Source organism: Aptenodytes patagonicus, chromosome 25 (assembly GCF_965638725.1).
Source record: "Aptenodytes patagonicus chromosome 25, bAptPat1.pri.cur, whole genome shotgun sequence".
NCBI classification, from domain to species: Eukaryota; Metazoa; Chordata; class Aves; order Sphenisciformes; family Spheniscidae; genus Aptenodytes; species Aptenodytes patagonicus.
Genome location: NC_134973.1, coordinates 5,069,925 through 5,094,160, shown reverse-complemented (window position 1 = coordinate 5,094,160; position 24,236 = coordinate 5,069,925). Strand labels below are relative to the sequence as shown.

The window sequence follows — 24,236 nt, the reverse complement described above, 5'->3', positions numbered from 1 at the left end:
GTCGCCAGTAGCCCGGCGATGTGCTCCTCATAGTGCAGGATGCCTTCGGTGTCCCCCGCCATGTCCTCATCATCATCTTCATCCTCATCCTCATCCTTCTTGTCCTCATCCTCCTCCTCGCCTGGTGGCGGCTGCGGGGACCAGGGGTGTCTGCCCGTCCTGGCCCCGGCCGGCACCAGGGGACGGAGGGGCTGACACCCGCCAGGATTTGCCGGGATGGGGACAGATGAGTTTTGGCCACCAGCCGACTGGCCACAGCGCCTCGCCCCGCTCTCCGGAGCCGGGGCTGGGCAGGACCTGGTGCTGCCACGCCATTGTGTACCGGAGCCTGGCACCGGGACCAGGGATGCCCGGGGCTGGGGGATGCCCGTGGGGGGCACGAGGAGGCCCTCAGCTGTGTGGAACCAGCCCCCGGCAGCGCCCGTCCCGCGGGATACCCCACTTGCCTTCTCCATACCGGCCGCCTCCTGCCCGCGACGCCCCACGCCAGCCAGCGCCCGTCCCCAGGGCTCGTCCCGCTTCCACAGCCGGGGCTCCCGGCACGTCCCGGCACGTCCCGGCACGTCCCGGTTGGCTGCGGGCTGCGCCGCCGGCCCCTGCCCTGGGCCTTTCCCTGTCCTTGTTCCTGCCGAGATTTCCTCTTCCTCGGCAGCCCCGGCGCAGCCTCCTGCGCTTAACCGTTGCGCTGCCCCGTGCCCGGGCAGGCGACGCAGCCGTCTCGGGGGGCTCTGCCCCCCAACACCGTCCCTCCCCGCTCTGCCCCACGGCACCTCGGCCTCACGCCGGACCCTCCCCGTGTGCCCGGGTTCCCTCACACGCGGCTGGGAGGGTGCACCCAGCTTTGCATCCTCGAGCATCCCTCGGAGTTTGGAGGGGGGGGGGCACACCCAGAACACGGTGGGGTGCAGGGGTGTGCATGAGCATTTGGGTGCTAGAGGGCGTTGCATGGGGTGCTGGGGTGCGCAGGGCCAGGAGGGAGCCAGCCCAGGGGTGTTGCGGGCAGTGCATGGGGTGCTGTGGGCAGTGCATGGGTGTTTAGGTGCTGGAGGGTGGTGTTTGGGGTGCAAAGGGGTGCTGCAGGGGTATTTAGGGTGCAGGGGGGGGCAGAGTGCTGGGACAGAGCATGGGTATTCGGGGTGCAGAGGGATGGTGTATGGGTGCGGCAGAGTGTGCATGGGTATTTAGGGTGCAGGAGGCGGTGCATGGGTGCAAGGGGGTGTGCATGGGTATGTGGGGTGCAGGGGGCGGTGCACGGGTGCAGGGGGGTGTGCGTGAATATTTGGGGTGCAGGGGGCGGTTCATGGGTGCAGGAGGGTGTATACGGGTGCTTAGGGTGCAGGGGGCGGTGCATGGGTGTTTGGGGCGCCGCGCACGGGCATTCAGGGTGCCGGGGTGCCCTCCCGCCCCACGTGCCCGGCGGGGCCCCGGGGAACTACAAGTCCCAGCAGCCCCCGCGCGACGCCGCTTCCGGGCGGTACCGGGCGGGGCTCGTGCGGCCGGGAGCGGGTGAGCGCGCGCCGGGGGGTGCCGGGGGGGTTCGGGAGGGTTGCATGGGGCGCGGGTACGTGGGCAGGGGGTGCACGAAGTGGGGGTGGGGGTGCGTGGGGCAGGGGGTACGTGAGCAGGGGGGTGCAGGGGTTGGGGGGGGGGGGGGTGCAGGGGGACGCGTGGGGCAGGGGGGGCCCGGGGCTGGGAGTACGCGGGCAGGGGTCGAGCGGTGCAAGGGCCCCCCCCCCCCCCGGGCGTGGGGAAGGGGGTATCTGAGCAATGGGTGCATGGAGCGGGAGGGGCGTGGGGCAGGGGGTGCGTGAGCAAGGGGTGCACAGAGCGGGGGGGTGCGTGGGGCAGGGGGTGCGTGAGCAAGGGGTGCACAGAGCGGGGGGGTGCGTGGGGCAGGGGGTGCGTGAGCAAGGGGTGCACAGAGCGGGGGGGTGCGTGGGGCAGGGGGTGCGTGAGCAAGGGGTGCACAGAGCGGGGGGGTGCGTGGGGCAGGGGGTACGTGAGCAAGGGGTGCACAGAGCGGGGGGGGGTGCGTGGGGCAGGGGGTACGTGAGCAAGGGGTGCACAGAGCGGGGGGGTGCGTGGGGCACAGGGCCACAGCAGCGCTGACACCCCGCAGCCACCCGGCATCGGTCCCCAGCACCACCGGAGCCGCCATGGAGCGTGGCTGCGTGATGGACACGTCGGAGCCGGGCAGCGCCGCCGAGGAGGAGGAGGAGAAGGCAACGGAGCCGCGGCCCAGGACCCGCTCCAACCCCGAGGGGGCCGAGGACCGGGCGCTGAGCGCCCAGGCCAGCGTGGGCAACCGCAGCGAGGGGGAGGGTGAGGCGGCCAGCGCCGATGACAGCCCGCAGGGCACGGCTGCACCCGACGGCACTGCCTGGCCCGGCCCTGCGCCCCCGACCGAGGTCCAGGTCAAGACGCCGCGGGTGAACTGCCCCGAGAAGGTGGTGAGTGTCTGCACGGAGGGTGGCGCAGCCCCGACGCCAGGGTGAGGGTCTGCGGGGGGCTCAGCCGTGGCGCTCTCCCGCAGATCATCTGCCTGGACCTGGCGGAGGAGATGGCTCTGCCCAAACTGGAGTCCTTCAACGGGTGAGTGTTGGGGGCTGCTCCCGGCTGGGCTGGCCCCGGGGACCCCGGTTCTGCCGTCCCCAGCCAGCACGGGGACCGGTGCAGTTGGGGCCCGGGGCGACGCTGATCCCCGCTGAGCTCCGGCCCCCGCGGCAGGTCCAAGACCAACGCGCTGAACATCTCCCAGAAGATGATCGAGATGTTCGTGAGGACGAAGCACAAGATCGACAAGTGCCACGAGTTTGCGCTGGTGGTGGTCAACAACGACGCCACGTGGGTGAGCGAGGCCACGGGGACGGGGACGGGGACAGGGATGGGGACGTCTCCGCGCCTCCCTCACCCTGACTCCTCTCAGCTCTCAGGGTTCACCTCGGACCCCCGCGAGGTCTGCAGCTGCCTCTACGACCTGGAGACCGTCGTCTGCAAGTCGTTCAGTATCCCACCGCCTGTGGGGCTGGGACAGGGGGCCAGGACCCCACGGGGTCCCTTGGGTGCAAAAAGGGTCCCTCGAGCATAAGCGGGGACCCTCCGGGCCCGTTGCCTGCAGATGGCAGCAGATCCGCAGCCTCTCTGGCCTCCCCGGCACAGCCAAGGCGGCTGCGGCACAGAGCGGTGTCGGCGTTTGAGGCTGGAGGGTGGAACCGGGCCCCTGAATCCCCCAAGGCAGGGTTTAACGCCGGACCCTCCAGACCCACCAAACACCCATTTATGGGTGTTTTCTCCCCATCCTGGTCCATCCCGGTGTCCAGCCGCCGGGTTTGAGTGCGGGATGTCCCTGGGGGCGGGCAGGGGTCCGTGTGCCAGGATCGGTCCTTACCTGGGGCTGCAGATCTGGAAGGACTCTTCAACCTGATGTGAGTACGGCTGGGGGGGGCAGCGGGGGCCGCTGCGGGGGGTCGGGGCTCCCACCCTGGCTACGAATTTTCTGCTTTGCTGTAAAAACGCCACGGGCCTTTAACCCGAACAGCTCCCGGGGTGGGTGCTGCTTCCCCAGTCCCGGGGGCTCAGAGCTGTCAGACCGTCATTAAGTTTTAACGAGGCAGGGACGGTCCCTGAGCCGCAGGCAGCCCTGCCCGCGGCGCGGGGGTCCCTGAGCCGCCTCCATCCTCCCGGCGCAGCCAGCAGAAGATCGAGCTGCCGGTGACGGAGAACGTGCAGACCATCCCGCCGCCCTACGTGGTCCGGACCATCCTGGTGTTCGGCCGCCCGGGCTGCCAGCCCCAGTTCTCCATGTCGGAGCACATGAAGGTAGGTCCCCCCCATGTCCGTCCGTCTGCCCCCCCCCCCCCCCCCCCCCCCGGGTGAGCTCGGCGGCTCCTGGTCCGTCCCGGCACGTGGAAGAGCCTCCCGGCACCGTTCCCGGCTTCTCGTCCTGCAGAAGATGCTGCAGTGCCCCTACTTCTTCTTCGACGTGGTTTACATCCACAATGGGGTGGAGGAGAAGGACGACGAGACGAGCTGGAAGGTAAATGCAGGATGGGGCGTGTGTGTCCCCCCCCCTCGCCGCAGCTGGGGGCTGTGTCACCCCGCGCCAGCACTGCCCGTCCCCGTGTGTGTCCCCCCCAGGAGATGTACGCCTTCTTCAGCAGCCTGGACACCAAAGGCACCAACTACAAGTACGAGGTGTCGCTGACGGGGCCGGCCGTGGAGCTGCACAACTGCATGGCCAAGCTGCTGGCTCACCCGCTGCAGCGGCCCTTCCAGACCCACGCGGCGTACAGCCTGCTGGAGGAGGACGAGCCCCCCGAGATCGAGGCCACCGTCTGAGCCGGAGGGGGGGGTGGGTGGGGGGGTGGCCGGCGACGGGCTGCCGCGGGTGGCCGTACGGTGTTACCTGGGATGGGGGAAAGAGAGACACGTTTTCCGGAGCGGGTGTTGTGCTGATGCTGCGGCTCCTGCGCCGGGATCGGAAACCCGGGGGGGGGTGGGGGTGGTGGCGTCGCCCCCCCGGCCCTGTGCTCCCCCCTGCCCCGGCCGTGGGGACGGGGGGTCCTGTGCCCGGCGGTGCTGGCCTGGGGACCCTGAGGGGCAGCTTGGTGCCCGGGGCAGCCCTGGGGCTCTTGCCACTAACGGTGAGGCAGAGTGATGGGAGGTGCTGGTGCAGGGGCACTGGGCGGTGCTGGGAGCACTGGTGCGGGGCACTGGGCGGTGCTGGGAGCACTGGTGTGGGGCACTGGGTGGCACTGGGAGCACTGGTGCGGGGCACTGGGCGGTGCTGGGAGCACTGGTGTGGGGCACTGGGTGGCACTGGAGCACTGGTGCAGGGCATTGGGAGCACTGGTGCGGGGCACTGGGTGGCACTGGGAGCACTGGTGCGGGGCACCGGGTGGTGCTGGGAGCACTGGTGCAGAGCACTGGTGCGGGGCACTGGGAGCACTGGGTGGCGCTGGGAGCACTGGTGCGGGGCACTGGGAGCACTGGTGCGGAGCACTGGGAGCACTGGTGTGGAGCACTGGGTGGCACTGGGAGCACTGGTGCAGGGCACTGGGTGGCACTGGGAGCACTGGTGCGGGGCACTGGGAGCACTGGTGCAGGGCACTGGGTGGCACTGGGAGCACTGGGAGCACTGGTGCGTGGCACTGGGGGACTGGGTGGCACTGGGGGCACTGGGAGCACTGGTGCGGGGCACTGGGGCACTGGGAGCACTGGTGCGGGGCACTGGTGCAGGGCACTGGGTGGCACTGGGAGCACTGGGAGCACTGTGCGTGGCACTGGGGGAACTGGGTGGCACTGGTGGCACTGGGAGCACTGGTGCGGGGCACTGGGGGCACTGGGAGCACTGGTGCGGGGCACTGGGGGCACTGGTGCAGGGCACTGGGTGGCACTGGGAGCACTGGGAGCACTGGTGCGTGGCACTGGGGGAACTGGGTGGCACTGGGGGCACTGGGAGCACTGGTGCTGGGCACTGGGGGCACTGGGAGCACTGGTGCGGGGCACTGGGGGCACTGGTGCAGGGCACTGGGTGGCACTGGGAGCACTGGGAGCACTGGTGCGTGGCACTGGGGGAACTGGGTGGCACTGGTGGCACTGGGAGCACTGGTGCGGGGCACTGGGGGCACTGGGGGCACTGGGGCACTGGGTGGCACTGGGGGCACTGGGGACACTGGTGGCACTGGGGGCACTGGGAGCACTGGTGCGTGGCACTGGGGGAACTGGGTGGCACTGGTGGCACTGGGAGCACTGGTGCGGGGCACTGGGGGCACTGGGAGCACTGGTGCGGGCACTGGGGGCACTGGTGCAGGGCACTGGGTGGCACTGGGAGCACTGGGAGCACTGGTGCGTGGCACTGGGGAACTGGGTGGCACTGGGGCACTGGGAGCACTGGTGCTGGGCACTGGGGGCACTGGGAGCACTGGTGCGGGGCACTGGGGGCACTGGTGCAGGGCACTGGGTGGCACTGGGAGCACTGGGAGCACTGGTGCGTGGCACTGGGGAACTGGGTGGCACTGGTGGCACTGGGAGCACTGGTGCGGGGCACTGGGGGCACTGGGGGCACTGGGGGCACTGGGTGGCACTGGGGGCACTGGGGACACTGGGTGGCACTGGGGCACTGGGAGCACTGGTGCGGGGCACCGGGCGGTGCTGGGAGGCTCGGGGCGGGGCACTGGGCGGTGCGGCCACGCCCCTCCAGCTGTGACGACATGGGGCGGGGTGGGCGTGGCTGCCCTCGGCCGGCTCCTATTGGGCGCCTCGCCAGCCAGTGAGCGGCGGGGCGGCGGCGCGCGGGGCGTTCGAACGGGCAGGGTGCAGTGCGCGTGCGCGGGGCGGCATGAACGGCGCGGGGCGGCGCGAGCCGTAAGGGGACATTGCACCGGGGGGGGGGGGACAGACACGTTGCACCGGGGGGGGGGGGGATACGAACACGGACACGTTGCACCGGGGGGGGTGTGGCGCTGGCACCGGCACCGGCAGGGGACGGGCAGTCCCCCGGGGCGCGGCCTTGCGCCGGGGCGGGGGGGCTTTGCACGGGCGGGGGCTCTGCAATACCGGCGTTGCACCGGGCGGGGGGGCGCGTTGCACGTGCTGCAGCTCGCGGGGGGGGGTTGCTTAGGGGTACCCCTATATGCACTGCCCGCGGGGCGGGGGGGGAATTGCACCGGGAGGGGGTGCAGCACGCACGGCGCTGGGGGGTCCCTGCATGGACCGGGGGGGGGGCGGACGGATCCGTTCGCTGCTTTGGGCAGGGGGGTGTTGGGTGCGTTGCACGGGGGGGGGGGGAGCATGGCGTGCGCTGCTCGGGGGTCCGTGGCACGGGGGTGTCCTCGCGCTGGCGGGGGCCCGGTTTGGGTGCCCCGGTGTGTGGCTCCGACCCGGGGGGGGGGGGCACAGCCCAGCGCCGGGAGTGACCGGGGGGGGGGCTGCGGGCTGCCCCCCCCCCCTCCCCCCGGCGCTGACCCTGCCCGGCTGTGCTGCAGGGCGGTGCAGGCCCTGCTGGAGCGGGGGGCCGACCCCAACCCGCACCTCCGGGGGGGGGGGTCACCCCCATCCATCTGGCCGCCGGCAGAGAGCGGGTGGGCGGCGGGCGCTGCCTGGGGCTGCTGCTGCTGCGCCGCGGTGGGGACCCCAATGCCAGGTAACGGCCGGGGCCACACGGTGTCGTGTCGTGTGTCCCGTGTGTCCCCCCCCCCCCCCCCCCCCCCGTGATGCCGGAGCACCCGGCTGCGGGGCTGGTGGTACTTGCATGACCCCCCCCCCCCCAGGGGACGGCTGTGCCCCTGACCTGCCGACCGTGCCCCTGACCTGCCGGCCGAGCTGGGGGTGTGCAGCGGGCTCGGGGTGAAGCCCTGCTCCTGCTGCCCGCTCCAGGTCCGCCGAGGAGCTGCCGCCGCCGCACGTCGCCTCGTCCTGGGGGTGCTGCAGGTGCCTCGAGCTCCTGCTGAAGAAAGGGGGGGACCCCGACCTCCGAGACCAGGTTAGCGGGGACAGCTTTGGGGATGGGGACAGCACCTTGGAGGTGCTGCCCGTGCTGGGACCCTCAGCATTGGTGGGATGGGTGAGCAGCGGGTGCCTGCCAGATCCCGGCGGGGCCATGTCACCCCATGGTGGCCCTGGCAGCCCTGACCGCGACGTCCCCTCCCCACAGGATGGGAAACGAGCCATCGACCTGGTGCTGGAGCAGGGCAACCATGCGCACGTGCAGATCCTGCGGGACTCGCAGCGCGCCCGGGGCTGGCCCCCCATGGAGGGTGGGGTCCCTGGGGTGACCCCTCGGCCGGGGCCGGTGTCGGGGGGGGCTGATCCAGCCCCCAGTTTGGGTTGGATACTGACTCCCCATCTCTGCCCCCAGACCTGGGGGGGCCCAGGCGCTCCCTCTCCTTCCTGACCGAGGACGGCACCGAAGGCAGCGTCTCCTCCAGGCTCTCTGAGGACGGCTCTGAGGCCGGGCCCCTGAGCAGCACCCGCAGGTCCCTGCTGGAGGAGCTGGAGCTGGGGGGCGGTTGCGGTTCGGGTGAGCCCTGGCTCTGGCCGGGCTGTTCCCCAGAGCCCCCGTCCCTCCTCATCCCCTCCCTCGCCCCATGGCCCCACGCAGACCCCGGGGGCTCAGCTCTCCCCCCGCAGCCCCTCGCCTCCAGCACGCTGCTCTTGGCCGGGGATGAGCTCGGGGAGGGACCCCGGAGCCGGCTCGTGGTGGGAAGGACGGGGGGTCCCCCCTGGGCTCTCCCCAAGCCCAGTGCTGGGAACAGCCCTGGCCCCTCTCCCCAGCAGGAGTTTGGTCCTGGTGGGTCCCTGAGCTCCCCCCAGCCCCGGTGTTGCAGCAGGGTCCCAGGGGGACGCGGGGCATCCCCCAGGGCTCCCCTGCTCTGCGGTGGCCTGAGCAGCTGCTCAGTGGCATGCCAGAGCCCTGGGGACGGTGACATCCTGGGTGCTGTGGCTCAGCATCGCCCCGGTGTCCCCCGGGGACCAGCGGTGGGCTGGGCAGGGCTGGGCGTCATGGCCCCGGCTGCCCCCGACCTGGGGACGATGGTGCTCGAGGCGAGGGCCGGGGGCTTGGACCGCAGCAGCCTTGGGGACAGCAGCGGTGCCAGCGAGTGCTTCGTCAGTGCCGTGGAGACCCTGGAGCCAAGCGAGGCCGGGAGGTGCCCGGGGGCTTGGCGCTGCCGCTCCCCCCAGCCCAGGGCAGCCGGGGGGCTGGAGCCGGGCGAAACCTCCTCCCCAACTGGAGCTGCTGCCTGGGGGCTGCCCCCCACCAGCCCCCCAAATGCAGAAGGGGTGCAGGGTGAGGATTTTTGGAGGGGCTCAAGGGCGGCCCCTCACTGCGGGGATGGTTCAGAGGTGGGCAGTGTAGGGGAGCTGCTTGCACGGCTCCAGGGGTGCAGCCTCCGGGGTTCCCCCCCCTGCAGCCCAGCCAGCCTTGCTGCTGGGGATGCCACTCCTCAGGGGCTGGAGCCCCCCAGGCACCGCCATGTCACCCCCAGGACCAAGAGCCGCCTCCAGGCCTCCGCGGCGCGGTTCAGCGCCTCCTCTTCCTCCTCCCTCTTCGATGAGACGCTGGAGATGCCCCGGAGGCCCCCCAGGCTCAGAGCACCCCGGGGTGTCCCCAGGGACCCTGCCACCACCTTGGGGCACTGCGTCACCCCGCAGGGTGAGGATGTGTCCAGAGGGGATGGAGAGGGGACAAGCTCTTTGGATGACACCGAGATCCTCCCCAGAGGCCCCAGCCAGCCCAGCTCCCCCCTGGGGACCAGCAGCTCCCCCGGCTCCAGCCCCACGGTCCTGCTGTGCCCCAGGGACCATGGCCTCCCCCAGGACTCCCCATCAGATGCTCGGGGCTCCCCTGGCTCCAGCCCCACGGTCCTGCTGGTCCCTGGGGACCACGGGCACCTCCAGGACTCCCCATCAGATGCTCAGGGCTCCCCCCATGCCACCAGCAGCCCCAACCCCAGGGTGCTGGAGGATGGTTCTGGGTGGCAGGACCCCTCACTGTTGGGGACACACCAGCCTCCGTGGCCCCACGGGAGCTTCAGCCACCTCCTGGCCCGGCAGCTGCCAGGCAGCACTGCGGTGGAGCCGGGAAGCCCGGCCGTGCCGCTCTCGCCCGCCGGCTGCAGCACCCACTGCTGTGAGAAGCATCTTGAGGACGAGGAGCACGGCCCCGGCACAGAGGTCACCACCAGCCCCGAGGATGCCGTGGTCCAGGACGGGCGAGCGTGCACGGCACCGCCGCGGCCCCTCTCAGACGAAGCTCTGCGCCGGCGGCTGCGGGCGCTGGGGGATGACCCGGGGCCCGTCACGGAGCTCACCAGGCGGCTGTACCTGCGGCGGCTGGAGGAGCTGGCGAGGGGATGCCGGGGGAGGCCGGCAGGTGAGTCCCAGGGATGTCCCCCTCTGCCCGGCTGGCCAGTCCCCGCGGTGCCGGTGTGGGGCTGATGGTGCTCCCCGATGCCGGCACGGCTGCGCCAGGGCAGAGCCCCGAGCTGGCGGCCGCGCTGCGGACCGGCCACATCCCTGATTGCACCCAGGATGAGCTGGTGCTGGCCCAGCAGTTCGACCGCCCCGACCGGAGCTGGCGCTGGCGGGAAGGGCTGGTCAAGTCCAGCTTCAACTACCTCCTCCTCGACCCCAGGTAGGGCCACGCCACTGCCCCGCGTGTCCCCTGTGCTGGGAGGGTCTGAGCGGGGACCCCTGGGAGGCATCAAGCCCCAAAGCTGGGGGTTTGCACCCCCAGGACCACGCAGAACCTGCCGCTCCGCTCCCACCACCTGAGCCCAGCCAAGTGCTTCAGGACCTTCGTCAAAGCCATCTTCTACGTGGGCAAGGGGACGCGTGCCCGGCCATACTGCCACCTCGCTGAGGCGCTGAGCCAGCACCGCGCCCGGACGCAGAAGGTGGGATGGGCTGGGGGGCTCGGGGCCACGGTGATGGGCATGAGGGGCTGCACCGGGGGGGGCTGGGGGCCATGGTGATGGGCATGAGGGGCTGCACCGGGGGGGGGCTGGGGGCCATGGTGATGGGCACGAGGGGCTGCACTGGGGGGGGGGGCTGGGGGCCATGGTGATGGGCATGGGCATGGGGGGGGGCTGCACCGGGGGGGCTCGAGGCCGCGGTGATGGTGCCCGCTGTTCCACAGGGCTGCCCCAAGGTGCGGCGCATCCTGGAGATCTGGGCGAGTGGGCAGGGTGTCGTCTCCGTGCACTGCTTCCAGAGCACCGTCCCGGCGGAGGCTTACACGCGAGAGAGCTGCCTCGTGGAGGCTCTGGGTGAGCAGGGCCGGTGGGGGGAGATGGTGCTGCCCTGGCCCCTTGCCCCTGCCGCAGCTCCCGGCATCGGTTCTGCCGCCGCTCCGACTCCCTGCATCCCTCTCTCCCACCCCATGCAGGAGTCGGGGGGGACACAGAGGGGGGATGCAGCCCATCCTGGGGCACACAGGGACTTTGGAGTCCCCGGTTGCCAGCGCCGGATCTGGGCACAATCCCCCAGACCCTTATCTCCTGCGGGAAAAGCTGCCTGGGAGTGGGTGCTGGTGGGGGACACGGGGCCGCTTCCATCCCTGTGGGGCTGTGGGTGCTGATGGGGAGCACGGGGCCGGGGCTGTGGGTGCTGACCCCGTCCCCGCAGGGCTGCAGACCATCACCAACCAGAGGAAGGGGAACTGCTATGGCGCGGCGGCGAGCTGGCCGGCGGAGCGACGCCGGCGCCTGGGCGTTCACATGCTGTACAGGGCCATGCGCATCTTCCTGGCCGAGGGCGAGCGGCAGCTCCGGCCAGCGGACATCCATGGCGGGCGCTGAGCACCCTGGGGTGCTGGGGAATGCTGTGCCGGGGTGCTGGGGGGCACCCCCTGCCTGCACCTCCCCTCTGCCCTTTCCGAGGAGGCGGCTGTGCTCTGGGTGCGGGTTTTATGTTGCGAACACTGGCGAGAATTTTTCTATTTTTCTATTTCCCTAAAGGGCGATAAATAAATCACTGCAGGTCTTCTTTTGCTAAGAAATCCAAGCTGCACGTGATTTCTGGCTTCGCTTCCCCACTCTGCCATGCTCCTAGGACAGCCCCCTCTGCCCCAGCGTGTACCCAGTGCACGGGCACGAGGACATCCCCCCCCCCCAGTGCCCGGCGCATCTCTCCCCATCATGGAGTCGGACGCGGCTGAGAATATAACACGGCTTTACTGTATGAAATGGCACTAACACGGCGCGTGGCTCAGCGGCGGGGTTACGGTGCGCAGTTTGCCTTGGCCTTGGCACAAGCGATGTGGGTACAAGCGGCACAGGCTCCGTGGCAAACAGAGGTTTGAGGAGCCGTGGCCCACAGCCGGGCACCGACAGTCGCCTGGAGCTGGCTGGGGGGTTGCGGCGGGGGCAGAGCCGCGTTTTGGGGTACAGTTGTATTTCTGGGTACCCTCGTTGCAGACCCCGGCCGTGTTGCGGGGTCTCCCCTGGCCAGGACACGGGATGGGAGGGATGTTGCAGGGGAACGCTCGTGGAAACAATCTGAACCCAGGGACATTAAAATTCTCATTATGAGACAGGTTGCGGCAGCAGTGGGCAGGGGCAGGCACTGGCAGAGGGGCAGCTCCGCCCCGGTGCTGGGACAGAGGGGGGCCGCCTGGGGACACTCATCACACAGGGTCCCCGTCACACCGGGGCCGGCTCCGAAGGACCCTTCCTCTACTACATCGCTCAGTTTGGGGAGAAAGATGGGCTCAGCCCCGGGGAAGGCGCGTTGCAGGTGGGTGCCAGCTCCGGTCGGAGCAGCCCTGCCCAGCCAGGAGCCCCTCGAGCTGACCTGGGGTGCCTTGGTGCGGTGGCAGCCCCATTCGGGGCGAGGTGGGGCTGGGTGGGACGTGGGCCAAGGGTGAGGTTTCCGTGGGGCTGGTTGTTTCTTTGGTTTAGATGGGGGGAAATAAGAGGGGAAACAAAGCAGGGAGCGGCTCCGCTTTGTGGGGTAGCGGGGAGGCTGGGGCCATCCCCCCAGCACAGCATCCTCCTGGCTCGCTTGGGCTCCCACCCGTCCCGGTGCGGCCAGGAGCCCCCGGCCCCCGCGATGGCGCCCGGGTCCCCGCTCGACGCTTCTCATGTACCTTCTCGGTCCTGCCCCACTCCTGGCAGCGGGATGCGAAGCGCAGAGGGGAGGAGGAGATGATGGGACCGGTGGGTTATGTACAGAATGGTGTCGGCGGGTAACGAGCTGTTGTCCGTTGCGATCAGACGGTTGCGGTTTTGATTCATTGCTCCCACGTTGCTCCGAGACCCCACGGATCCACACAGGAGCTGTTGGCAAGGACAGACACGGCGGCAACGCGATGCTGTATTGCTGGTCCCCCGGTGCACGAGGGACGGGTGTGATCCCGGCAGGGATGTGGTCCGGGAGCGGGTGGTGGGTCCCGGAGTCTTAGAGGAGCTGGAAGCCGGGAAGGGCAAGCGGATCGGACGCTGTGGGAGTCGCTGCGTGGTGGCGATGGCTCCGAGCATCTCAAGGATGCGGCAGCGGGAGGGAAGCAGAGGGCTCTGCAGAAGCCAGCGCTGCGGTACCTAAAGCGATGGTGGTTGGGGACGTGACTGCACAGACGGTGGCACCGGGGACCACGGGAGAGCTCAGGTTTGGCGTTGTCCTCCCCACCGCAGCCATGCCAGTCCCCCCACGGTGGGGGAGCCGACGGTCCTTCTGACCGTGCCCACAGGAGCAGGTCACCTCCTTGTCCTCATCTCCTGGCCAGGCAGAGACGAGCTGTGCAGGCAGACCCTCACCAGCACCAGGCAGGAGCTGCTGGACGTCGTGTGCACGGCTGCTGGCAATAATGGTGGTCCTGTCCTCCCGGCCCCACAGACGGCTCGAGCAAGGCGCTGCAGGGCTCAGAGAGGCAAATCCTGCTGCTGAGGCCAAGGAGCCTTTGGCTTCCCCTTAAAGCAATTCCAGCTCAGCTTCTCCGGCCCTGGCCGGGAAGGTTCTGGAGCCGACACGCTCTCCCTGGAGGAACCCCTCCAATTTCTTCCCAAAACGGACCAGTCTCCCCGCAGCCACCTCCTCTCCGTCCTTGGGGGGGGTCACTGTGTGTGGAAGATAATACTACAAAGAAACAGGATGAAGACACTCCAGTGGCTGCCATGCCATCCCCAAGGGGACGGGGACCAGGTCTGCCATGTTCCCACTGCTGGCCCCGCGCACCCCTGCCTGGGGGAGCCTCTGTGCTCCACCACCAGCCTCCGATGCGGCCGGGAAAGAAAATCGGCTGAGGTCCCGGCAAGGGCAGCCTCTGCCACACCCCTCCGCTCTCACAAACCCCTCTCCTCTCCGAAACGTCTCTCCCATCGGAGCAGCCCGGTCACCACGTCCCACCGCCTTATTTCTTCTCCCCTTGCCCGTCCCCAGCTGGCGTCTCGGGCTCCCACAGGACGAACTCGTGGAGCAGCGTGTTCACTGTCTCGGGACACTCCATCATCACCATGTGGCTGCCCTCGTCGATCACCTTCAGGAAGGCAATCAGCAGGATCTGGAGGGAGATGGTGGCAGTGGTGGGCGTCAGCGCCGGGACAAGCCCCCTGCCCACATCGCCACGTGCTGGCAGGCAAACCCCAGCCCTCGCCCACCCCCCCAGCCCCGCTCGGTCCCCTACCTCAGCCATTCGCTGGTCCTCCTCCACCGGGACAAACTTGTCATGCATGCCGTGGACCAGGAGCACGGGCACGGCCAGCTCCGCGTGATAAACCTCGTCACCCTCCGGCCAGTACTGACCGCTCATCATGGCGCGCAGGACAAAGGAGGACACGTTGAAGGCGTTGCCTTCCTTCAGCAGCTGCTTCTCTTTGGCACCCTGGCGAGCGAAGCCAGCCCTGCGGGACGGAGCCGGCACGGGCAGAGGGTTAGCCCAGCGCGGTGCCTCGGCATCGGGGGGACGGGAGCGTGGGGGACGCCGCTGGCAGGACGCGGTGTCCCTGCCCGTGGTGGCTGGAAGCCAGGTTGGCCGGGGACAACCCTCCCCAGCACCACGGTGCCGGGACGGCCACTCACTTGAGGAAGCTCCAGGCCAGGCACGGGGACAGGCAGTGCAGCACGCAGGTGGGCATGTTGAAGATGGAGCAGAGGCTGGGTTCCAGCGCCGTTGGGCCCCCTCCGTTGATCATGATCACCTTATGGACCAGGTCTGGATACTCGTGGGCGAGGAAGGTGCAGAAGGACACCCTGCAGGGAGAGACGGACATGGGGCCATGCTCTGACCCTGTGGCACCGGAGGATGCTGCATCCCATGGCAGATCTCAAGGATCTGTGGCCGGACCCCAGGCTACACCCCCTCGTTTGACCCGTGCTCCCCCTTTCTGGGGCAGGGTAACCCCAGTCAAACCCCACAGCCGGTGCCCTGCAGAGCCCGGGCAGAGGGGCTGAGCTTGGGGTTTCACTCCTGTGCGGAGCAAAGCAGGGTGCTGGGAACCACTTGGGTGCCTGCCAGCCTGGACCAGCCTTGTCCCGATCTAATCCTACCCAGCTCGGAGCCCGTCCCCGGCTCCCTCTCCTCCCAGCCCTGCTCTCCGCACTGCTTAGTCTCCATCTAATTGACTTTCTTGGGCTTACTCTATTTATAGGCTGTGCTGTGCCAGCTTCCCTGCTGCAGGACGGGCTCTGGGATTAGCTGGACCCTGGGACACACACCAAGAGGATGTAGGAGGTCAGAGCTGAGGGATAAACCCAAAACGGGAAACCCCATACCCCTCCTCTGCTTCTCGGCCCCCGAAGTGCAGGATTTGTTGGGCGTTCGCTGCCAAGGAGAGGACGGTGGGGGGATGAATTCACCCCTTCCCTCCTGGGACCCCCTGGTCCCTTACCCGTACGAGTGTCCTATCAAGATATTCCTCTTCTTTGCGTAGCGCTTGAAGATGGCCCTCATGTCCTCCGCCAGCGCATAGAAGGTGTACGCGGCGGCGATTTGGGGAGCCGAGCTGCAGCCGTGGCCAGCCAGGTCGGGAGCCACCACTTCATAGCCCAGCTTGGTAAAGAAGTCCAGCTGCTCCTTCCAGATGTCCAGCGAGCCACCCACGCCGTGGATGAAGAAGAGGACCACGTCGCTGTGCGTCCCTTTGCAGCTTGTGATCTGCTTCTTGCAGTCGATGTTGACGACTTTCTTGGGTTTACGCTTCCGACGCTTGCCGGGGGCAGCGGCTGCTTCCCGTGCGCCGCATCCCGGTGTGCCAGCGGGACCCTGGGCAGGAGCTTGGCCGGCCAGGTCAGAGAGCTCCAGCTCCACGGTGCTGTTGGGTTCCCCCGAGCTGTTCTGGCAGTGCAGGATCTCGGAGCGGACGGCGTCCCCCAGGTTCTCAATCACCAGCTGCCCGTTACGGTAGACGGTGATCTTGCGCTTGCAGTGCACCGTGCCCCGCTCCGGCCTCCCGGGCTGGGTCTCCTCGAGCCTCTCCGGAGCCGGGCGGTTGGGCGTGTTGTGCCTGACCCGCAGGATCCTCCCCGGCTTCACCTCTATGAAGCTGTAGCCGTTGCTGGACTCAACGCTGTCCAGAGGCCCCACGGCGTTCGTCGTCTTGCCCATCAGGCAGCACAGGAGCCCATCGGTGATGCTGTTCAGCATTATGCTCCCTGCAACGAAGGCAAGAGAGGGGGGGCAGGAGAAGGGGGGGTTAGTCACCAGCTCCAGCGCCCAGCGGGGACCTGCTGGGGGTCCTGGCTGCGGCACAGGGGACCAGGGACAGCCCCGTTTCCCCCCCCCCCCCCAGCTTTGCTGCCAGCCCTGGGGAAAACTGCAGCGGCATGAGCGAGGGCAGAACGTGCCTCTGGGGATGCATCGGGGGGGGTGAAGGTGGTGCTCCCCAAATGCACAGCCCTCCTCAGCCACCTGCCAACGGGCTTCTGTTTCAGATCAAAGACGGACCCAGCACTCCCCGTCCCGCTTTGTCTGGGCCACGTCCCTGTCACCGAGCCGGTGCGACGTACGCTGGCCCAGCAGAGAGGAACTCAAGTGGCTGCAAACCCACGCGGTCCCCGGCATGCAGATGCGGGCCTCCGAGAAGGGATCTGCTCTGGCCGAGGGAAGGAACATGCAAAGAAAAGCCTGTTTGAAATGAAAATGCTATTTCTGGCACCAAATATGGAGCTAAGGAAAGATTCAGCTATGAAAATGCATTATTCATACCAATTAAATATATATACGTATCTCTAGTCTAAACCACCAATACAAATAGCGAGAGATGGAAATTACAAGGACTGGAGATGAAGGTTTTAATTAAAGTCACTCCACAAACCAAGGCTGAAAATAATATGGCAAGAGAACCTGGGGGGGGGGGCAGTGACCCGGCACCCGCTGGGGGGGTGGGAAAGCCCCTCCCCACATCCCCACCCGGCACCACGCTGGCTGGGGGGATGTGGCACTGTCCTTGCTGTCCCCAAGGCTCATCCCTTGACGTTTGCTCTTCCAGATGCGCTCAGGTGGTTTTGGGAGAGGGCTGTGGACACCAGGACCACCGAGCCTGGCTGAGAGCGAAGCCAGAGCCGAGCAAAGGCAGATGCGAGGTAGGAAAGGCTGGTGGCACCGGGGGCATCCATGCCCGGACCAGAGCCCGATGCCATCCCGGCGGTGCCGAGGGTGGCTGCGGAGGGGGCTAGGGAGGTCCTTGCCTCCCCTGGCTGGCAGCCTGATGCGTGTTTATTATTGATGAAGCTAAACTCGGTGAATTATTGATGCCGATGGGTAAAGAGAGCCGGAGCGGGCACTGCACAGAGGGGCTGTCCCCGCAGGAGGGGGCACCGGCTGCCCCCCAAGTGGTGGCTGCGGGTACCGACCACAACCCCTGCAGAGGGGAGGAGAAGGAAAAGCGTGTTCCCGGGGGGGGAATTTAACGTCTAAGTCCCAGTGACGCTGTCAGGAGCAGCCCCCTTAGCTCCCCAAACAACCCCTTCAAGTGCACCCTGCAGGATTACGGGCACTTTGCTGGCAGACCGTGCAAAACAAAGCAAGGGACGGAGGCAGGCTGGGAGCGCAGGCTTCCCGCTCTGCGGCTTTTATCATTCACTACATTTGGGGAAGCCAACACCGCGCCCTTCTCGGAGACTCCTACGGACCCCCAACACGCCCAGCCTGGCCCCCACGCGCTCCTGGGGACCGGACGGGCTCTGCTGAGAGCCACCGGCCGGTGGGGAGCCCGTGCACCCCGGCTCCAGCCCAACGCATGTCTTGTGAATTTCCCTGGGAAAAACCAGCCTGTTTGCTCGAGGCAGGCGATCCGGGTAACGGTTTCCTTGGCAAAGTCGGCGCAGCTTATCTGGGGAGCCTTGCCAGCTCTCGGGACCGCAGCCAGAGTTTGATTCTCGCCCGGCTCTGCCGGAGACAGCGGCCCAACTCCCATGCAAACGCCGCGTGAGGCTCTGGGTGCTGAATTGTAGGGACTGGAAATGCATCAAAGCCGGTCCCGGGTGCTCCTTCTCCTTGCCGCTGGCCGGGGAGCTCCCCAGGGGCTCCCCCCGATGCAGGGCACGGCAGGCCTGGCTCTCTGCGGTTTGGTACCCGGGCTTGCATCGGCGATCTCTCTTCTGGACACGGGCACATCCGTGCAGGATGCGGCTCAGGTCCTACGACACCGAGAGCTTTCCCGCAGCTCCCCACAGGCTGGCCAAGCGCCGTGCTAAACAGCTGTGTCACTCGCCGGGCTCCCTTCGCTGCTCCGGGGATGGACCCATCCAAGCTGATGAGCAAGAGCAGGAGGTCTCAGAGCCCTGGGAAGGATAAGCTAAATGCAGACCTCGCCGGCAAGGGGCCGGTCTGCTCTGCTGAGCCACGCTTCCAGATGGGTGATGAGCCCGAGGAGCCGGGTACCAGCCCGGCTGGAGCCCTGTCTGGAGGATGCCCGGCCGCCTTTGCACTGGGACGGACACGGCACTGCTCTTGCCGTGCTTTCGAGCACCACCTTGGTGCCAGGCTTGGGCTGCTCTTGATCCTCGAGCAGCTCTGAGCTGGTAATGCTGAACAGAGAGATGGGGCAGGCGGAAAACCCGGGGGGAGAGGGGAAACCAGGCAGACCCTGAGCCTCGCAGTCCCCACGAGCGTGACTGCGAGCTCTCTGCAAGCTCTGCCCACGGCTGGCAGGCCGCATCCTGCGCCTGCACTTGGGTACGGGTCCCCCGGGCTCAGCCTGTGGGACCTGGACGTGATTCTGCCTCTGATTTCCATAAAGCCTGGCTTTGCGCTGTGCCTCCATTTCACGAGGTACTAATGATCTCTGTATGGATTATAAACAGGACTTCTGGCCAAACCGCCTCGACATTGATTAACTTCTCAGGATTAACTCAATCAGTCCCTCCTGTTCATTTCCAGAATTGATTTGCTGGAAGGCTCTGGCAGGCGGGAGCTCTGCAGGCAGATCCAGGAGCCCAGGCTTGGGCCACGGAGCCGCCCTCCGGCCTCATCGGCTCCGGGTACGAGCCCTGATCCTGCTGCAAGAGAGGGGCTATTCAGCGGGGCAGGGCCTGGCTCCCCGAGCTGAGATGCCTCTGCTCGGATACGCCCGGGCTTGGAGCTCACGGTCCGGGACGTGGCAGTCCCTGCTTGGTATCAGACTGAGAAAACACCACCCGAATCCCATCAGAGAGCACGTCCCGGTCGAGCTGTGCTAGGTGGGAAATGGAGGGACAGGAGGTTAAGCGATTTGACTCGATGTCAGGCTTCGTGTCGGGGGCTGGGAGGCAAAGCGCGCCCGTCTCCCACCTCCCACACGCCTCCTCTAACCCACCGCGCCGTCTGCCACGGCTGATGCAGCCAGCAACATCAAGGGATGTTCCCTCCGCGAGATGAAAAGGCTGAAAATGAAACCAGATGGATGTGAAGAACTTTGCAAAGATGCTGGTAACCATGGTGATGAGCTGCTTTCCCCCCCCCCCCCCCCATCCCGGCTACCTTCCATCGCCGCCCCCGGCAGAGAGCGAGATTTCGGCACCAGTTACATAAGGCCAGGCACAACAATGAGTCAGGCGCGGCGTGAACCCGCCGTCGGCCCCCCCCCCCCCCCCCCGTCCCGCGAGGCCGAGGACGCGGTGCGGGCTCGGGAAGGCGGACGGCATCGCCCTGAGATGATACCTACGTCCCAGTATTCCCCCAAATCACAGCTGCCCCCAGGAAACCGCTGCCAGCAGAGAGGGGATGCTCGAGGGATGCTGGGGATTAATCCCGGGAGGATGATTTGTTGCCCAGGTCCAGACCTGGTCCCGGAGCACCCATGCGGAGTTCTCCGGCTTCACCCTCCCCGCCGCTGCGATGAATAACCCGGCTGAGGAAAAACAACTTACTGACCTACTTCGGGCTGCAGCGCCTCAAGATTTTATACAACTTGACGGCACCGTGTCACAGCTGGAGAAAAATGGGACGAGATGCGACGTGGCGGGGTGGAGGGCGGAAAGCCCGACGGGGTAACGTGACAGGCAGCCACGCGGGGCTGACAGGCAGCCGGTGGGGCGGACAGGCAGCCGGTGGGGCGGCGTATCAGGGCAGCGCTCACACCGCATCTGCCCCAGGGATGCGACAGCACGGCGTGGGCACGCTTAACGGCCACTCCGGGACGGGCCAGCCAAGCCGGCTCTTCCCTTGCCATCCCTGCAGGGAAGAGGGTCTCCCCTGCCCCAAACAGCCTCCTGGTCCTGCCTCCCGCGGTGGTCCCGTCCCCGCTGGGTTGCTGGGAACAGCCGATGTCCCAAACATCCAGGGTGCCGGGAACGACAAAGATCCTGGCCCGTCCCCACTGGGGAGACCTTGAATTACGGGCAGGAGAAAGGACGGCACGTTTCTCCATGACATCCCGCAGGGCAGCCGCGAGCCCGTCCCTGCCGAGAGAAGTCCTGGTAAACATTTGGCCCCAATAAGCGAGCCAAGAGCATCGTTTACCGCAGAGGCAGCGTGAGCGGGAGTCAGTGCCGGAGCCGATGGCCACGAACCTCCCCATAACCCAGCGAGTCCCATCACTGCTCAGCACCTCCGTCCCCCTCCCTGCACAGAGCCCTGGACCCTCGCAGGGAGTAGCTAATTTGCTAATTCCGTGCAAATCCTCGGAGGAGAGGTGCCGGAGAGGAGCGTGAGATGTGCTGCAGCCGGAATACGACCTGCCATAATAATTTGTTCAGCTCTAATCCCTTCCCTCCGGGGCTCACGAGTATTAATGATGACACACGACACTCCTGAGGAATAGGCAAATATTATTATGCTCTTCCCAGCCTCCCCCAGTCATTCACTCTCTGCAAAGCGGAGAAACTGCAGCATCGAGAAACACATGAAGAGAACGACTGTTTAAGCACCGATCTCAGATACACGCAAGAAAATGTTTATGCCGCTTAGTCTCGGTCCTGCAAAGTAAACTTCCCTCTGGGGGAACGTGAAAAAGCCACTTCAGCTGGTGGCAAGCACCTGGATTTATTGTTACACCTGGCTTCCCCGACCTGGTACAGTTATAGCGGCTTTATCAGGACAGTCAGGAAGGCTTTATCAGCCGTACAAATAGAAAAACCAAGGAGGCAGCCCTGAAATCCTCAGCACAGGCAGGGACGCAGCCTCCCAGGAGGGGGAGGGCCAGTCCCCATCGGCGGGCGGCAGGACTTCGCCGAGGGCCCCGCAGGACGCGGACAAATCGCATCCAGTCAAGAAACGGCAGGGCAGGGAAAGCAGAGCGTCTGCAAGACATACGGCAGCCTGGAGCCGCGGCTGGCTGCCTGCCACACGTCTCTCTTTAGGAAGGAAGAAGACCTTGAGAAACAAAAGATTATGCAATGCGCAGCGGAGTAACCTGTGCCTGACCTCCGCGACCGAAATCCCGCCTAACCCCCTCCGTTTCCCAAACCTCCGGGATTTCCAGGGGGGAATCACCCCCGCTCCCACCGCGTAGCCGCAGAAAAGCCGGTTGGATTCCTCCGGCAGCAAACGTCCTCCAGCAGCGGGCTGGAAGAAACCATTGCAAGGAGGCAGGAGAAGAAGAAAACCCTGCCCCCTCCGCTGGGCAGCGATGCGTGCAGGTGCCCCCTCGATCTCCAACCGAAAATCCGAGCAGATTTGACACGCACATAGCAACAGCGAGTCTTCGGTCAGAGCCAGCAATCATTTACTGCAATTGCATCACAACAGAAGCCGTCCCTTAAGTTTTATCGCTGGGCAGCTTTTTATAACCCCGCGCTCAAAGCAGGCTCGATGTAACGGGGTTATTTAAGCGCAAGCAGTGCCGTGCTTCTGCGAGGCTACCGTCTCCCCTTCTCTCCCCGCGATCCCGTTTAACGCCTCTCAAATCCCTTCCCACCGTCAGCTTCGAAAAAACACATCTTTTGGCCATTTTGCTCCCCGTGCAGAGCACCTTCCTCCCCTCCGCTTCAGCGCATGCCCTACATCACAGCTGGTGCTCCGAGTCCTCCGCACAAAGAGAGAGAGACAGAAGAGGATGCTCACCTCATTTATTGACAAGGATTGTCAGGAGTCGAGATTGTGAATGAAAGGCTTAAATCTTGCAGGAGGCAAAGGGGGAGAGGAAGAGATGCCCGAGGTGGCGGGAGCCCGTGCAGGATGCGGGGTGCCAGCGCTGGCAGGCTGCTCAGCTTTTCAGCTCCTCTGCTTACATTTTTTTTGCCTGTTTGGTGGGAAGGATGGAGCGATGCCTTCAGCTCAGCTCATCTGCTTTAGACCGAAACCTCTCCTTCCATCTTCTCCCCACGAGCAGCTTCATAACTGAGCTCTGGGGTTTGGGGGTGCTATTTGTCCTTGCAGTCTATAGCCATAGAAAGCCCCTTAAATCCCTCCTAAAGAGGAGGGCTCTCGGCGTGACAGACAAGGAGACTTGCCAGTCAAAGCAAGGCCCAGCGCAGCCCCGCCGCCCGCCCATGGGGAGCCTGCCAGGAGCTGGGGGAGCCGGAGGGCTCGCCCTGGTTTTTTGCCCCTTCCAGCGGGATGAGTTACCGAATTCCTTTTTTACCTTTTGCCGTTTTCTCACCATTCCGGTATCCGGGGCTTCCCAGAGGCCACGAGCGTGTCAGTGCCACGAGCGTGTCGGAGCTCAGCACGGGTGACCGTGCACCGAAAGCGTGAAGGCGCAGACCCCAGGGGCCGGGACGGGAGGACAAACATAAAACCACGCGTGTCTCTTGGGTTTATTTTATAGAATCATGGAATCACAGAATGGTTTGGGCTGGAAGGGACCTCTCAAGGCCATCTAGTCCAACCCCCCTGCCGTGGGCAGGGACATCTTCAACTGGATCAGGTTGCTCAGAGCCCCGTCCAACCTGACCTGGAATGGTTCCAGGGATGGGGCATCCACCACCTCTCTGGGCAACCTGGGCCAGTGCTTCACTGGAAATGTCTTCCTTCTATCTAGTCTAAATCTACCCCCCTTTAGTTTAAAGCCATTCCCCCTTGTCCTGTCGCAACAGGCCCTGCTAAAAAGTTTGCCACCATCTTTTTTCTAAGCCCCCTTTAAGTACTGATAGGCTGCACTAAGGTCTCCCCGAAGCCTTCTCCTCTCCAGGCTGAACAACCCCAACTCTCTCAGCCTGTCCTCATAGCAGAGGTGTTCCAGCCCCCTGATCATTTTTGTGGCCCTCCGCTGGACCCGCTCCAACAGGTCTGTGTCTTTCCTGTGCTGAGGACCCCAGAGCTGGACGCAGTGCTCCAGGGGGGGTCTCAGCAGAGCAGAGCAGAGGGGCAGAATCCCCTCCCTCGACCTGCTGGCCACGCTGCTTTGGATGCAGCCCAGGATACGATTGGCCTTCTGGGCTGCGAGCGCACGTTGCCGGCTCATGTCCAGCTTTTCATCCATCGGTACCCCCAAGTCCTTCTCTGTTTTCACAGCCGTGGGTTTGGGAGGGCTGCGGTCGCATCCCCTCACCCCGACGGGCTGACGTCTGGCAGGAACACAACAAACCAGCGCAGAAAAACCCCAGAGCTGGTGCCTGCTCTTGGCGGTACAGCTGGGCTTGCCTCCAGCAAAGCAATCTGGAGGATCTTTTCAATGATCAGAGCGAGGATGATGGAGATCCCCGGGTTACCAGTGACTCACCCTCTGACCCCCCCCAGCCGGCCTTCCTCCTCCTCCCCCTCCTGCACCTCATTTCCCTGCTCTATAAAATGCAGATAATCATATTCACCTACTCAGGAACAGGAGGAGGCTGAACCTCTCTGTAGGTGCCTCGGCACGTCCTGCATGCTGCTGCTCTCTATACATATATATCTATACGTTAGAGGAGGAAGGTGATCAGAGTCCGGTGCCGGTCCCAGCACCAGTTTACCCTCTGCCGGGCCGGTTGCGGTGCCCCGAGCGGCTTCCGAAAATGAATGCCGGTGCACCGCGCTGCTCGTCGTGACAATTTTGGGGGGCAGCCGGAGCGCACCCCTCAGGGGCGAGGAGGCCGGGCAGGGAGGGCGGCGGCGCGGGCCCCCTGTGGTGGCGGGGCCCTGGGCCTGGCCTGGTCCTCCCGCCCCGGAGGGGCCCAAACACCGGAGATGATGCCAGCAGAACGGTCCTGGCACGGACTAAATTAGCCTTTAGAGGCGGCTTTAGCTCTGTTAGTGGTTTGTGACAGCGACGAAGCCCCCCCCCCCCCCGCGCCGCAGGAGGCCGCGGCGCTTCGCAAGGCCGGGGGGGGCCCAGGCCGTACCCCGCGGCCGTTGCCATGGTAACAGCGCGGCGGGGCCCGGCCCTCTCCGGGACTACAAGGCCCATCGGCCCTCGCGGCCCGCCGCGTCCTCCGTGCGTACCCCCTCCCGCCCAGCGCGC

At 66.3% G+C, this 24,236-nt stretch overlaps 3 protein-coding genes across 4 annotated transcripts; 2 read left to right on the top strand and 1 right to left on the bottom strand.

Moving 5' to 3' along the window:
- The first annotated feature begins 1,488 nt into the window (after positions 1 to 1,488).
- Positions 1,489 to 4,439, top strand: BABAM1 (BRISC and BRCA1 A complex member 1). The gene is made up of 9 exons (XM_076359246.1): positions 1,489 to 1,506; positions 2,120 to 2,450; positions 2,534 to 2,592; positions 2,728 to 2,848; positions 2,927 to 3,005; positions 3,401 to 3,425; positions 3,690 to 3,819; positions 3,950 to 4,036; positions 4,138 to 4,439. The coding sequence occupies exons 2-9, from the start codon at positions 2,157 to 2,159 to the stop codon at positions 4,336 to 4,338; spliced, it is 996 nt and encodes a 331-aa protein (XP_076215361.1). The 5' UTR covers positions 1,489 to 1,506; positions 2,120 to 2,156; the 3' UTR covers positions 4,339 to 4,439.
- A 1,773-nt stretch (positions 4,440 to 6,212) lies between these two features.
- Positions 6,213 to 11,352, top strand: ANKLE1 (ankyrin repeat and LEM domain containing 1). Its single transcript, XM_076359691.1, has 10 exons — positions 6,213 to 6,271; positions 7,076 to 7,144; positions 7,378 to 7,483; positions 7,655 to 7,757; positions 7,859 to 8,020; positions 8,477 to 9,874; positions 9,973 to 10,135; positions 10,238 to 10,397; positions 10,640 to 10,769; positions 11,128 to 11,352. The coding sequence occupies exons 1-10, from the start codon at positions 6,213 to 6,215 to the stop codon at positions 11,298 to 11,300; spliced, it is 2,523 nt and encodes an 840-aa protein (XP_076215806.1). The 3' UTR covers positions 11,301 to 11,352.
- Positions 11,353 to 11,656: 304 nt separating this feature from the next.
- On the bottom strand, positions 11,657 to 22,246 carry ABHD8 (abhydrolase domain containing 8). Of its 2 annotated transcripts, none has more exons than XM_076359242.1 (5): positions 21,920 to 22,246; positions 15,327 to 16,089; positions 14,518 to 14,688; positions 14,123 to 14,339; positions 11,657 to 13,999 (listed from the first exon to the last, which is right to left on the bottom strand). In XM_076359242.1, the coding sequence occupies exons 2-5, from the start codon at positions 16,079 to 16,081 to the stop codon at positions 13,850 to 13,852; spliced, it is 1,293 nt and encodes a 430-aa protein (XP_076215357.1). In that variant the 5' UTR covers positions 16,082 to 16,089; positions 21,920 to 22,246; the 3' UTR covers positions 11,657 to 13,849. The 2 variants fall into 2 exon arrangements, with proteins under 2 accessions (XP_076215357.1, XP_076215359.1); XM_076359244.1 differs by having other exon boundaries at positions 22,087 to 22,246.
- Between the last annotated feature and the right edge of the window lie 1,990 nt (positions 22,247 to 24,236).